At 38.8% G+C, this 13591-nt stretch overlaps 1 protein-coding gene and 1 pseudogene across 1 annotated transcript; one reads left to right on the top strand and one right to left on the bottom strand.

The window, feature by feature from the left end:
- The first annotated feature begins 1235 nt into the window (after positions 1–1235).
- LOC111781650 lies at positions 1236–3376 on the top strand (annotated as a pseudogene).
- Positions 2922–7326, bottom strand: LOC111781241. The gene is made up of 7 exons (XM_023661723.1): positions 5764–7326; positions 4977–5067; positions 4698–4855; positions 4457–4508; positions 4282–4361; positions 4105–4198; positions 2922–3944 (listed from the first exon to the last, which is right to left on the bottom strand). Exons 1-7 carry the CDS (start codon positions 7324–7326, stop codon positions 3202–3204), a joined length of 2781 nt encoding a protein of 926 aa, XP_023517491.1. The 3' UTR covers positions 2922–3201.
- Positions 7327–13591: the final 6265 nt, after the last annotated feature.

Here is a 13591-nt window from a genome sequence, read left to right as displayed (position 1 = left end):
AAAAAAAAAAAAAAAAAAAAAAAAAAAAAAATTAGTGTTCAAGATTGGACAGATTTATGGATTCTCTATGGACAATTTTTCCTCACCTTTTTATATATTTTTTAAATATTGATTTATAACAAAATTTTAATGGATACTCTCTTTTCTACTCTTACAATACCTCGCTGCTGCAACAAGAATCAGTGTATACTTCGTCCACATTTCGTCCAATCAATGAAGGTCTCCATTGTTTCCAGGAGTGGTAAAGAAAATCATCGCTGCCGGCCTTCAGATCGATGATTCGGTGAGCTTCTCGTTCTTTGTTATTGTAGTCGGAAGCTCTCCTGGTTGATGAGATTATGCGGACTTTGCTGTGTTTCTTTACGTGGAGCCTGTTGTTCTGATGTATCTTTGTGCGATAGAGTCGAAAATCGGAATCTCACTGTTTTATTGCTTCTTTATTTCTGAATTTTTGTCTACTTAATTTACTTCTGTATGAAGATTTGTAGACTACGGTGAAAGACTTGCAGGAGGTCATTCATCAGCGACGCAAGTCTTGACTCCACTATTTTTGTTTCTGTCATCAGTTTCTGGTTGATTAAGCTTTAGATTTAGCGCTTCTGCTACAATCATTGATTTTATCGACTGCTTGCTCTGTCATATTGAAAATCCATCTCAATAGGAATGATAACGGAAGTTCTAGTTCAGCAAGGTCTTACTATTCATAATTACGCGTTCGATGAGATAAAAAGGAGTTTAGTTCTAACTTCTGATCATCTGTTGCAGTAGCTTTCTATTGTCTTTCTGGATTGCAAAAGCATGAATTGATTGATACAATACTAGCTGGCAATTCCTCACGTATTTTGTTATATCTTTCAATTTTCCCACTTAATCTCTTCCTAACACGATAAACGAGAGATTAATGTCTCCCAAACTCAGCAAACTGATTGTCTTCTTATATTTTCCCATTCAACAGGAAGAAAATACTGTTCCTCTAGACAGCGTCTTACCCTGTCTGCCAAACCAGGGTCAAAAGAGTCCTATTGTTCTAATCTCAAGCAAGAAACTCCAAGATTACTGCGATGACCCTCACATTTAAGGACATTGGTCCCGGTTGAAGGATCACTGGTAGATACATATATGAATAGATACATGTGTTGAAGAGACACCTGTAGATACATGTGTTGAAGGGACACCGGTAGATACATGTGTTGAAGGGACACCTGTAAATACATGTGTGGAAGGATCACTTGTACATGTATAAGGACAGGTATGAATATAGTAGGTTTATTAGTTCCTAATTAATTAAGGGCATGACTTTTGGATAATGAATGGCACTTACCAATGTCCCAAATTACCTATATATATGTTATTGGTATTCGTGGAAGATGTAAAAAATCAATTAAGCATAGTTATACAAAGTTATCTTTTCCTAAAAAATTCTACCAAATTTCTCTGTTGTCACCGACCGTCTCCAAGTTTCTTATAGAACGCTCTTGGAGTATTTGGAGCCACTCGTTATCTCTATCCCACCCAGTCTAAGTTTTTTTTGACTAAATAGAGGAGCGTCATACCTACCCTGTTCAGACGCATGCCATGTACTATTATTTCCTCCATTAGTCTAAGCGGATCATGTAGAACTTCTTGTTCATAGGCTTAGTCATACAGCTTCACCCTTGTCAAGTGTCTTCCGTAACTACACGTATCATTGGAGTTTTGGAGCTCTCATAGCGTACTACATAAACCACCCACTTTACACCCTGGTGTATGACCGCCAAATGAAGAATGGTTTTGGATTTTGATTACTCTGTCAAATCTTTAACTTATATCACCATCTCATATTGAAGAGTCTTAGAGACCGTAGTGGAAAGGGAGGCTACAAAATTCCACGTGGGTTTCCTTTCCTTTCATGTTGTAACTTATGCCAACTACACAACTGAGATTCACCAATGGCTGGGATTCAATATCGCAACACAAACTGTTGCTGGTTATATTTTTGTAATGGTGGCTACCTACATTATGAGTAAATGGGCAATTGCAGAACACCGCTGCTTGGAAAAGGTAATTACTACATCTCTTGTCTGTTCATGTAAAATACACTGCCCCCACTTATATCTTGAAAGGTTTTGACTGTAATTTTATGCTTGAGCCCTTAATTTTGCGGTAGTACAGTTGGTCGTTAGTTGAAGACTAGATCAAGCTGATTTTAATTTTGAAGTAGCTGATCCTTATCTGTGCTTTCCTTCGGCTTCTTATCACGATCTGTGCTTTCTAATCAATCTCGCATGTTTTTAACGCTTCAAAAATTTAAAATAAATTTTTGTCTATAAAAGTGGTTCTGGCTGTATCTATAGTTTTTGTTCTTCCCATGTACTCTAATGCTGCATTCTGCAGTTTTTCAATGGGAAGGAATGGAGGCCGAAGTATCCAAGAAGATTGGTGTTCTACCTCCACGTCTCTGAAAATAAAAAGCCTTCACATGGGGAAGAAAATAATCATAAATCTGCAGTTGTAACTCAAGGCAACATAGCTGCGGTGTTATTTATTACGTTTCCAGAGATGATTTGAGGTTTGTCCATCAGCTCACCTTTTCATATGCTGTAATGTTTAGATCTAAAAAAACACATAATTTGACTACTTGAGTAGAAACATTGATCTGCTGCAACAAGATTAATCATTTTGCTTCTACATTTGCATTCCATCGAATTATATCAAAATTGTCAAGACTTTTTGACGGTTTCAGAAATCACTGAATTAGAATTTGGAAACGATGCCAATTAGATAATTGCAGGAGATAGTGACGTTATTTCCTACTCTTATTACTGTAAAAAAAGCAGAACACCAGTAGGCTAATAGCTGCCTCTCTGGTTAAACCTATTTTAAGACTGAATTGCCTGAATTAATCCATAGCTATCACCATTCTGGTGGTATGTACAAAAACCTATTGTAATAATGTTGAATAAGAAAAGTTGTTCGCAGGTAGGGTACTTTTACATTAGTTTCTGAAGTTCACATGTGATCTATGTAACAATAATCTACAAAAACAGGAGCTTTATTCTCTGAAACAACCTTCCAGCAGCTTGTATTTTAGTCCTGTATATGTTGAGAACTTTATCCTAGAACTCAATACACTAGAAGAGTTCCAACATGGTAATACTAGAAGCAAATTCCCAATCCTAAGTAGAACACCATGGAATTTGTTTTATGATCAACCAAGCAATCCTATGTAGTTTGCCAGAAATTAGTCTGTCGTCCAATCCTACGTGGCAGTCCAAAATTTTGATAGACCCTTATTTCACCTCCCAACCCAGCTGTCACAATGACCAATCCCCATGCAGTAGCTGGGACAGCATGGTGGCCATGGCTGCTTCCAGCATCAAACCAGGACCAAGAGGAAGGCCAGGGCGAAGCTGATGGGTTGTTGTTGATGCTAGCAGAAGAAGAAATAGAAGGCGAATCGCCATACCTGATAGAGGCTGAAGGTGATGGATTGAGTGCTTCACCAGTTCTCGACTCCGACCGAGCAACTTGAGCTTGCTGTCTCTGCTGCTGCTGCTGCTCCTCATCTGGAGGAGGTGAGGTATTATTGTTGTATTTTTTTGGTAAAGGTGGCAATAGTTTCTTAGGGTTTACAAATGAGCCATTTTCTTCTCGAGTTGGTGAGCTGCAGGCTGAAGGTGGCTGCGATTGGCCTCGTTTTGAATGTCGTTTGGAGTACATTTGCACCAATGGCGGTTTACCGCTTATCATTCCAGGCCATGCGATTGCTACAGAAACATCTCTACAAGGGAAGTGTTCATGACCTCTGGTTGCTATCAAACCTTTCTTTCCAGAATTTGGATTTCTTGGATTTCTTGGCTCCTCTCTCTTCCATACAAAAACTTGAGAATCTTCACTTGCACATATCACATATTTCCCATCTTGATTGAATGATGCTGTAAGTTGGCTGCTTGTATTTCGGAAACCTGATATCCCATGTCAGTTCTATCAATCAATTTCTAAAATTTAGAACAACAAATTAGGAAGAAAACAATAAAGTTTTATTTATTTGTTTGTTTGTAACATATGGCAATTGACCTTCCTTCTTCTCTACTGCTTTTAGGTGGACATGGAGAGTTTTCTTACCTTTGAATTTGTGATTTACTTCGGTGCCTTCCAAGATCCGAATTCGAGAATCAGCAGAAGTAACCAGCACTTCAGTAGGGCTACCTGGAACAAACTGTTAAGGTACCAAGTTATTACACCATAATTGAATTCACTTAGCAAAAGTTAACAATGAAGGCTAGAAGAACAAAGGATTACTTGGAAACCAGTGATCTTTTTTCCAGTAGACTTCTTTTTGCTTAGAAAATCAACCTGGTTCTTTTGTTCTAACTTGGAATCTGTACTTCAAAGTAAGTTAAATTAAACAATATAAATCATCGTTATTATAGTAAATCGGTTGGAATTTAATATAGAGATGTGCATGAAACTGTACCCTCTATTCTGTACATTCGACAGCTCCCTTTATGTGAACCTATTATAGCACCCTGCAGATCAGACAAAAGCATTCATGTTCATCATCTCTTGAATTGATCAAACAAAAGCTTACAACTTTTTTTGTTTGGCCTTTTTAAGAGTCAGATGTTCTCAAATGATTGATGCGTATTTGGTAAAAGAGGCAGAATGTTACGAAACAAAACCAAAGATTTGATGCAAATGGAGAATGAGACACCAACCTGGCCATCAGGCGTATAGCAAGCGGCGGTGACCATTTCATGAAGATCAGTCCAATCGACGACATATCGATCAGGTATGTTCCATATCCTCACTTTTGCATCAAGTGCTCCACTGATAAAATAGTTATCATCTACTGGGTTGAATTGAACGCAGGTCACTGTAAAAAATAATAATAAGTAAATGTTTTTTCCACAAAAATAATATAAATAATAATAATAAAGCATCGTACAAGTGAGAAACAGAATGAGCTACCAAAGACAAGCTAGTGAAATTCTTACCATAATCGTTGTGGGCAAACATCTGTAAGCAGATTTTGGTTTCCATGTCCCATAGCCTTACGGTTTTGTCCATTGAAGATGAAAGCAGGAGCTAAAATTCCATCAACATCAAGGTTTTTAGTTCTCAAACATTACCTACTAATACCACCCTGGTTTTTGTAATTTTGGCTAATTCACCCATTAATTCTGTCATAAACTCAAATTTTACACTCATTTATGTTTTTATTAAAGGTATAATAAATTCACAATTTAATAACTTTTTCAAAACAAACTTTTAACTTCACTGTTTTTATTCAAAAGTCTAACTAATTTTTCATCGTATGAGAAAATCTATTTTGATTGTCTTAAGAACAAAAACTTATATAAACTAAATATTGCAGTGCCTTTCTAAATTTAAAGTTACAATTTTATCTAATTTTGAGTTATGATGCTATGAAAATAAAAGATTTTAAATAAAAATAAATACAGAACTCGATAACAATAATTGGGAAGTTTACATAGAATTTCTATTTGCTTGTGTGAACTTGAATATTTGTTTGATTCAAAAGTATTTTAGAATCTAGAATATTTCTGGAGGTATTTTAACTTTCCATCTTCATATTTAATAAGTTTATTTTATTTTTTAAAATTAAATCTCCAAACTTTGTGAAGCTATTTATTTTAATATATTAAAAGATTAAGAATAATAAAAATTATAATTCAATTATAATCATTATCTTAAAATTAGATCAAATTCAATTTTAATTTTCAAAGAAAAGAGAGAGAGAGAGAGAGGAAGAGAAGTTACCTGAGAATTAGAAGACCAAGAGAGATCCAGAACATCGTCTTGATGACCAGTGAAAGTGGAGAGTGGTTTGTCCGAAAGCGAGAACACAGTTTCAGGAACATGAACATAATCAGGGATCACAGTCCCTTTCCTGCTCCCAGAAAGCCCTTTCCCCTTCTTCCTCTTCTCAGACGGCAACGCCGAAGCCTCTCCAATGGCAGGTCTTTCAGGCGAAGGACAATACAAAGGATGAAGCGGCGTCATACTTGCTTCTTCGTTCGGTTTCATCGACATCACCTCGCATTCCTGCACTTCCCATATATGAATTACTCTATCCTCACCCGCACTCGCCAGCAACCGCGCGTCAGAACTGAATTTCATCACCCAAATTGAGCCCTCGTGCGCCTCAATTTCCTGGCAGAAATGCAGCGCCGAAAGCTCCTTGTACGATCTCCCGCTCTGTCTCACTTTCACCCACTGATCTGACGACGACGGCGGCGTCGAAGTCGAATTCCGAGGCGGAGAATGACACGACGACGACGCGTTCCTGCTAGGTCTTGTCTCTAGCGATGCTTGAGGTATTTCTCTATCCTTTTCCCCGATTAAACCTGTCATGGAGCCTTTGATGTTCTTCAATAGAGCCGCTCCTCTTCTCTTGCTCATTCTCAAGCTCTTCGATAGATACGAATTCATGTTGATTTTCCTATCGTCGAACTGTCCGTTCATTCTTGATACGTTCTCTCTTCGCATCAATTCCTTCACCACCGGTGAGTATCCAACGCATTTCTCGAATTCCTCCATTGTAAGTTGCTTTCCTGTTTGGAGATCGCTGAGTCGATTCCACATTCCGTCTTGATCGTATTCATTCACGATGAACTCCTTCCCTGTATCCAGATTCTTGATTACGAAAACTGCACCGCTCGATTGTCCGCATTCGTTCGACGAAACTGTGATCGCATTAGGATAGTTGCGGATCCGAGCACTCGACGCCATGATCGTTGAGTAAGTTCTCCTGAGGCTCTGCCTCGGGACGTTTTTGATTAGGTCGTCATTCCGTTCCCTGGAAATCGTGAATGTGCCTCTTTCTCCATGAGATCGCGAGCGGACGAGCACGATCGGCAATGGCGTTTCCGGTGGTTCCTGCTTCTGATCCACATTTTCAGGAGATACGACAGTCGTCGTTTCCGGTTGAGAAATTTCGACGTTCGCGAGTAATTTCCTCGAAATCTCCCGCTGGAGTACCTTACTCTGGATCCTCTGAAACTGTTTACCACTATTCAATCCCATTCCTTCCAGCAATCTCTTGCGACGTTCCTTAATCGAACCTGGTGTCGCCATCCAAATATCGTACTCCGGCGTCATCTGTGAAGTCATCGAGAAGGCTCTGAACTCTTCGTGTTTGGCGGTGGAGACGACGGAGGCAAACGACATTCGACTGTCTTCGAAATCGTCGTCGTCGGAAGATGAAGCCAAATCCTCCGGCATGGCGCACGACATTCGCTCCATGGACTCGAAAAAACGGTCGTCCTCGTCGTCGTCGCGGAGTCCATCCCAGTTCATCGTCATGGTCTTCTTGCGCTCCATTTTCGCAGCCTGTGGAGAGGGAAGAAAACTGGAAAGGGGAAGAAGAAAAGAAGAAGGAAATTGTTGAACTCGCAATTGACCTTTTTTATTATTATTATTATTATCATTAATTTTAATTTTAATTTTTCATTATTTATTTTCCATTTTCTTTTCTAATCTGCTTTTCTTAATTTTGCTTTTGCTTTTCCTTTTCCTTTCAATACCGAAAGAGGAAGAAAAGTGGAAGAGAGGAAATCAAGGGTTCGTTTACCGTTATAATTTTATTTGGAGGATAGCGAAACGGTCAACGGTCAACGGTATTTATTACATCTCTGCACGTCTGGTGCTTACTGCTCTCCATGTTTTCATTTTTCCTTTATTTTTTATTTTCTTAGTATCCAAATTTGTTTTTTTTTTCTGTAAATATTTTTGAAAAAAAAAATCATTCGTTCTAGAAACATTAAGAATATTCATTATAGTATCTGAATTTTAAAAAATAAACAATAATTTTGGTCTTCCATATAGCTTTGCTACCAAACATTTTGGGTGGGGTGAGTAAAGAAGTCAACAAACAAAGCCTTGACCGACTCGACTTTGGGCACGCTCAGTTTATCGAAGGTCAATTTTTCACTTGTTGCAATAGTTCTCTGTGGTTAGTGTCTGTTTGGCCTCAAAATCAACTCCAATTGATCAATGTTCACTTATATTCTATTATCATCGATTAACATGTATAGGTTCATTAGTTTTTAGTTCGACAACAATATTTAAGAGGGGGAGATTCAAATATCTAACCTCTCGATCAATAGTATTTGCCAATTATTATTGAGTCAAACTTGCTTTGACCATAACACAAATTAAAGGCTTGTATCTCCAAAAGTAAGTAATTTTTGGAAGCATTGTTTTTCAAGCTATCCCCACATAAGAGTTAAGCAGCTTGAATCGCTTCATAGCTGCTAGTGTGGTTATGAACAGAACTTTGATAGGCGAGAGGTATAGCGATCTCGTACTAAACAAAACGACTTTTACTTTCCATAACCAAAATGCAAGAAAGTCAACCTATTCCTATAATTGCGATCAGTCTCGCTTCCTCTTTAGTTGCCCCCCCTACTTGCTCATTCGAAATGACTACCACAAGCAAGTAGCTCCTCTCCCTATCGGGGCTTATGCACTCCAGGACTTTCTTATGTTATGGGGTTTCAAAGACCGGATGTAGCTACCAACCCTAGTAAGCAAGTGAAAAACCTTACTCCCATTTCTCTAATAATCTGGTCCGCTTTGAAGCTCCAACCTATACCAGAGACCTTGGCCTAGCTTACTAAGCGCTGGTTCCAGATTGGCCAAGCAACCCCAGGGGTAGAAATAGTGAAAGAAAGATAAAGGGAAGAAGTGGGGTGGAGGAATTGGTCGACTCATTAGGCCCATGACCTGAAGACTGCAGGTTTGAATCTTGTCCCCACCTAATCACTTGAGATGAAGTTTTTGTATCGGTAGTACTTGACAAGGAGGGAATAATGTCTTTCTTATTTCGACCTTTCTTTCCAAGCAGAACAGGCAAAAAACAGGATAGGTGTCGTGGCATTCATTTCTCTTTTTAACCAGTATGCTGCTGGTGTCTTTTTACACGAGATGTCATACATAGCTTTGTTTGATTGGGAAAGAGTACGACAAAATTTTCACCTTTCTATTTCAGTAGTGGTTTGTGTCTTAATTCTACTTGACTTTCTTTGAGATAATGGAAGCTTCTTGTGTCATGCCGAAGAATGTGCGGGCTCGAAGGCTCAAAATCTAGCATCGGCTAGCAGGTCGACAGTAGCTCCAGCTCATCGCAATCCTGCAACCCTCCAAGGCGGAAATTTCCCAAGAAGATCTATGGATTGAATTGGAACTACCTCTGATGCTCGACCATGAATGACGGCTGTAACTTAAAGATCGACTCTACTTTCATTGAGTTGGAAAAAATGATGAAGCAGTTGACTTGTTGACTTTAAGGATCTTATCGAAAAACAAAGTCAAGTAGAAAAAAAGAGGGAACTCGGGATATAGTCGGCAAAATCTTTTGTCGAATCAAAACAAGGGAGTATATGTTTTATCCATACGGAGAGCAACTAAAAGAGGGTACCTTAGACACATATTATCGACAAATCGATATTAGCCAAAGTACTCCTTATACACAGATTCAAATAACAATTCAAAATTTCGATCTCTTTCTTTAATGTTTGCTGCTTTTTCAATCTCGATAGAAGGACAACATTTTTTAAAGAAAGTGTTAGTTGGTATTTTCAAACCAGGCCACCGCCTTTTTCTGAAACATTTTGCGCCCGGGAATGAGGGATATGTAATATGCCTATTCTGCGAAATACTATTGATTTTAGGAGGACGATAGATCACATTATTTTCTGCGTAAGAAATAGTCGAATGAAATGCAAATCGGAAGAAGAGAGTAACAATGAGAGGCGGTGAGATACAATGTTAATGTTGTATTTGTCTTAGTTGACCAACCGCGAGAGCTTTCAAAACCAGCTAAGAAGAAAAAAAAAAAGAAAGTAAATGCGTACCTTACTACTATACTAGAAGTTCAAGATTTTTTTGACTTTCAAGAGGGAAGAAGAGAGTAATAAAAAAAAAAAAAAAAATTTGATGGATAAGTTAGTCAAAATAATGGATTCTCTTTGGGAGACGGAGTCCATTCATGGGCTCAACATCTCAGTTCTTCAATCTGATTTAGGTGAGGAGAACTGTGCCTTCCTTGATCTTATTTTAATGTTCTTACTAACATTAATAAGAGAAAACTGTGACAAATTTGACAAACTACACGAAAGGCATACCACAGCTCCTCATTGAACGAGGTAAATTGTAAGGCCACGTTTTGGGCCCATGACCCAATAAAAAAATAAAAATAAAAATAATAAATAAATAAATAAATAAATAAACTAGGGTTCAATAGGAGGAAACCCATTAACGAGCGGCCACCCTTCCTTCTCTCTTCTTTTGTTTGGTTTCACGTTTCCCCCTTCAGCCACGCCCCGCAACCGATTGTTTCCACACCGTTCCGCGCCCTTCCCATATCAGAAAACATCCGCCCAGCACCACATCGTCGCCGCCGCAAGGGAACGACATCGTCGTTGCCAAAACCGACCTCAAGAGGGTTAAACGTAGCAAAGGTTCAACGCCTACGTAGGAGGAAGGCTCAATTCGAGGGGTGTCGGATCGTCGTTGATTAGGAAAGGCCAAGAACGCAGCTCCTCAGGTAAGGGACTCGCCTGTTGAAAATATTTTTTTGAAAACGGGTCAAACAGAATCGTCTGTGGGCTAGGTGTTGGGTAATCCGTTGCCAGGAACAATCTGATCTCTGTGTGTAATATTATGCAACCTAGTTGACATGTATCCTGATTGCTATGTATTCTGATTGTCGTATATTCTGATTGTCGTATATTTTGATTGTCGTATGTTCTGACTGTCGTATATTCTGATTGTCGTATATTCTGATTGTCGTATATTCTGATGGTTGTGTAATCAGATGGTTGTGAAATCAGATGGTTGTGTAATCGGAATGTTGTGTATTCGGATCGTAGAGTAATATGGTTAGGTTGGGCAGTCTGACGATATGTGTCTATTGCCGACATAATGTGCTTGTAGGTAGCCATGAGTAAGGATTGTGGTAATAGTTACTCGCTGTGTGATTCGGGTAACTAGCCACCACTAGTCATCTTTAGGGTGATTCTAGAAAAGACTATCCAGTAATGGTTATACGCTGTGTGTATCGGGTAACCAGCCGTTGATAGTCAATGGGAGGAAATAAGGAGGTTAGGTCTTCATGGTAATGGTTACACGCTGTGTGTTTCGGGTAACCAACTAGTAACCACTTTAAGGATTGAAAGTGGCGTTGAGGTGGTGGTGGCAATAATCACCTGTTGCGTGTTTTGGCTGATCGCCTCATGACGATTCATATGTTGACCCCCAATAGGGAGTTCCTTACTGAGTATTTTTATACTCACCCTGTTGTTTTAAAATGATTTTTCAGGCGAAGCTGTAGCACGGAGGTGACGAGTAGGATGCTAGGGGCGATTCAAGAATTTTTATGTTTTTCTTGTAGTTTCATTTTTGTGGGAGAGACGTTTCCGCTCTTTTGTATTAATTTAAACTATGCTGTGGATGCCTAGTTTGTGGGAACTAGGCGGCCAACATCAGACTTTCTTTGATTTAAATTCCTCTTTGTTTTAAATAGCTTTATGCTGCATTGTTTTGCTGAATTTTAAAGGGGTACCCCGCATGTGATTTTTAATAAAATTCTGCATGATTTTCATCATTTTTCCAAATAAATCACATTATCTTTCATAACGGCCCTGACCGCTACCATCAGGATAAGTCGGGTCGTTACATAAAACATATTCTTTCTCTTGAACCTATTTATTCTCAAACTGTAAACAAGGTTATTATGTGTCTTGCAGCTTCACTCCTCTCCCCCGTGCTAATTCACATCTTTTTGCACCAACTCGATATTCAAACCAATTCATTTATGCAAATAGAAGAGGGTGTAGGCTACGTTCGGTATGCTGATGACATGATTTTTGCTATCAAAAGGGGAGGAAATTCTGGAGGCAGTATATTAGAGGGTTAAAGAGCTCCTTAAAATGACCCTGAAAAACCTAAAAGAGGCCGAAACATCTATAGAACTAATATGAGGAAGACCCCACAAAATCCTAGTTTGAGGTCTGGTCGCATCAATCAGCTCGCTTGGGATCATGTCTTCTTAGGGCTCCCTTGAAACGCTGGAGGAAGAAATTTACTGTCGAACCCTTGAAGCAACAAGCGAGAATGGACAAGAAAAAGAACCTTTCCACTTTCCTACTAACGCTTTTCTCTTTAATCAAAATCCATTCGTGTAGCCTTTGCCTTTTGTTATTCTTATCAGTACAGTGAACAAGAAAGAATCAACTATTTGAAGAACCTTACCCGGATTAGAGTAAATGAGTTTTTTAAAGCCTATAGACATAAGATTCTCAACAAGAAAGGAGCGAAGCTGCTTTATCGAGCCGAGTTCATTCAGGGTGAGGAAAATTGCTTTTTATTTGAATTAGCTTCCCTATAGCGGCAAAAGGGACTTTGATTTTTGCAGCAACCGGAGGAAAAGTCAAAAAGTCAAAAGAATAGCCCGTATATAAGAGAATGTGTTTTATCTTTCCTGTCCACGGATTCCTTACCTCTATTTTCTTTCTCCAATGCCAATCACAGAACTAACTGGAATGGAATTCCTACATCCTAGTAAGTAAATATTATTATTATTATTATTTTTTGTTAGTGAAACTATAGCGAAAGTAGAATGTTACTGAATTGACTCAAATTTCGACGGCTCCAAGGTGATTCTTTCTGGTATCCATCCTCTCTCATACTACTTTAAAGTTGGAGGATTTAGTTCAAGCTAGTCTCTTATGGTGAAGATATCTATATTTTTTAAAACCGTATGAAAGAACATTTAGTAATTATCTAAGAATATATCTATGCTATAATGGTTGCATCTAACATTTGCTCATAGTGTAGATAAGGCAGTCCCCGAAGTTAAGAAAACTACGCTATTCAAAGCAATCTGCCCAAGGCTAGTCGAGTCTAATGCTAGGCTAGGTGATTCCTCTCTATCAATAACCAAAGCTTAATCCAGGGAAAGAGCTCACTATACCACCAGGTTGCCACATATGCTTATGAAACAATAACAGTTTATTCCGAGCTCCTGTCACCCAGTGCAGTAATAGTACGGACTTTCTTCCAGCCTTTCTCTTGCTTCATTGTTATTTAGACAATGTCGGAATTGACTTACTTGGTATTGGTAGCCTACCCTGCTTTTGACCGACCAACCCTCCTTGTTTGAGGGAAGATTCAAATTCATGTAAAAAAAAAAAAGCAATCCCGAGATCTTCCAATTTGGAATAATAAATAGGTGTGGCCTTTTATCCCATCTTGATAGCCGGGGCTAACCCTCTCGGAGCATGTCTCAGCAATAATTCTAGAAAGAGGGATATTGGCGCATCTTCACTAGGTGCCTTTCAAAAGTTCCTTTAGGTCTTAGTAAGAGTATTCATTCCTCAGATTCGGATGAATTTTGTAACCCTATACAAAGAAAGCTAGAGCTGGATATCATGTCCCGTAGAGATAGGACTCGAAAGATTGTCCCATGTGAATATGAATATAAAAAATGAACTTGAAATAATCCTCCTTTTCTAACTGTTATGGCTAAGAAAGGGATCAGTGAGGGAACTAAACTAGCTTATTTGCTGTCTAGCCTTAGAACTAG

Source organism: Cucurbita pepo, chromosome LG19 (genome assembly GCF_002806865.2).
Source record: "Cucurbita pepo subsp. pepo cultivar mu-cu-16 chromosome LG19, ASM280686v2, whole genome shotgun sequence".
Lineage (NCBI taxonomy): Eukaryota > Viridiplantae > Streptophyta > Magnoliopsida > Cucurbitales > Cucurbitaceae > Cucurbita > Cucurbita pepo.
Note: the sequence above shows the minus strand (reverse complement) of the source record. Positions and strands in the feature narration are given on the sequence as shown.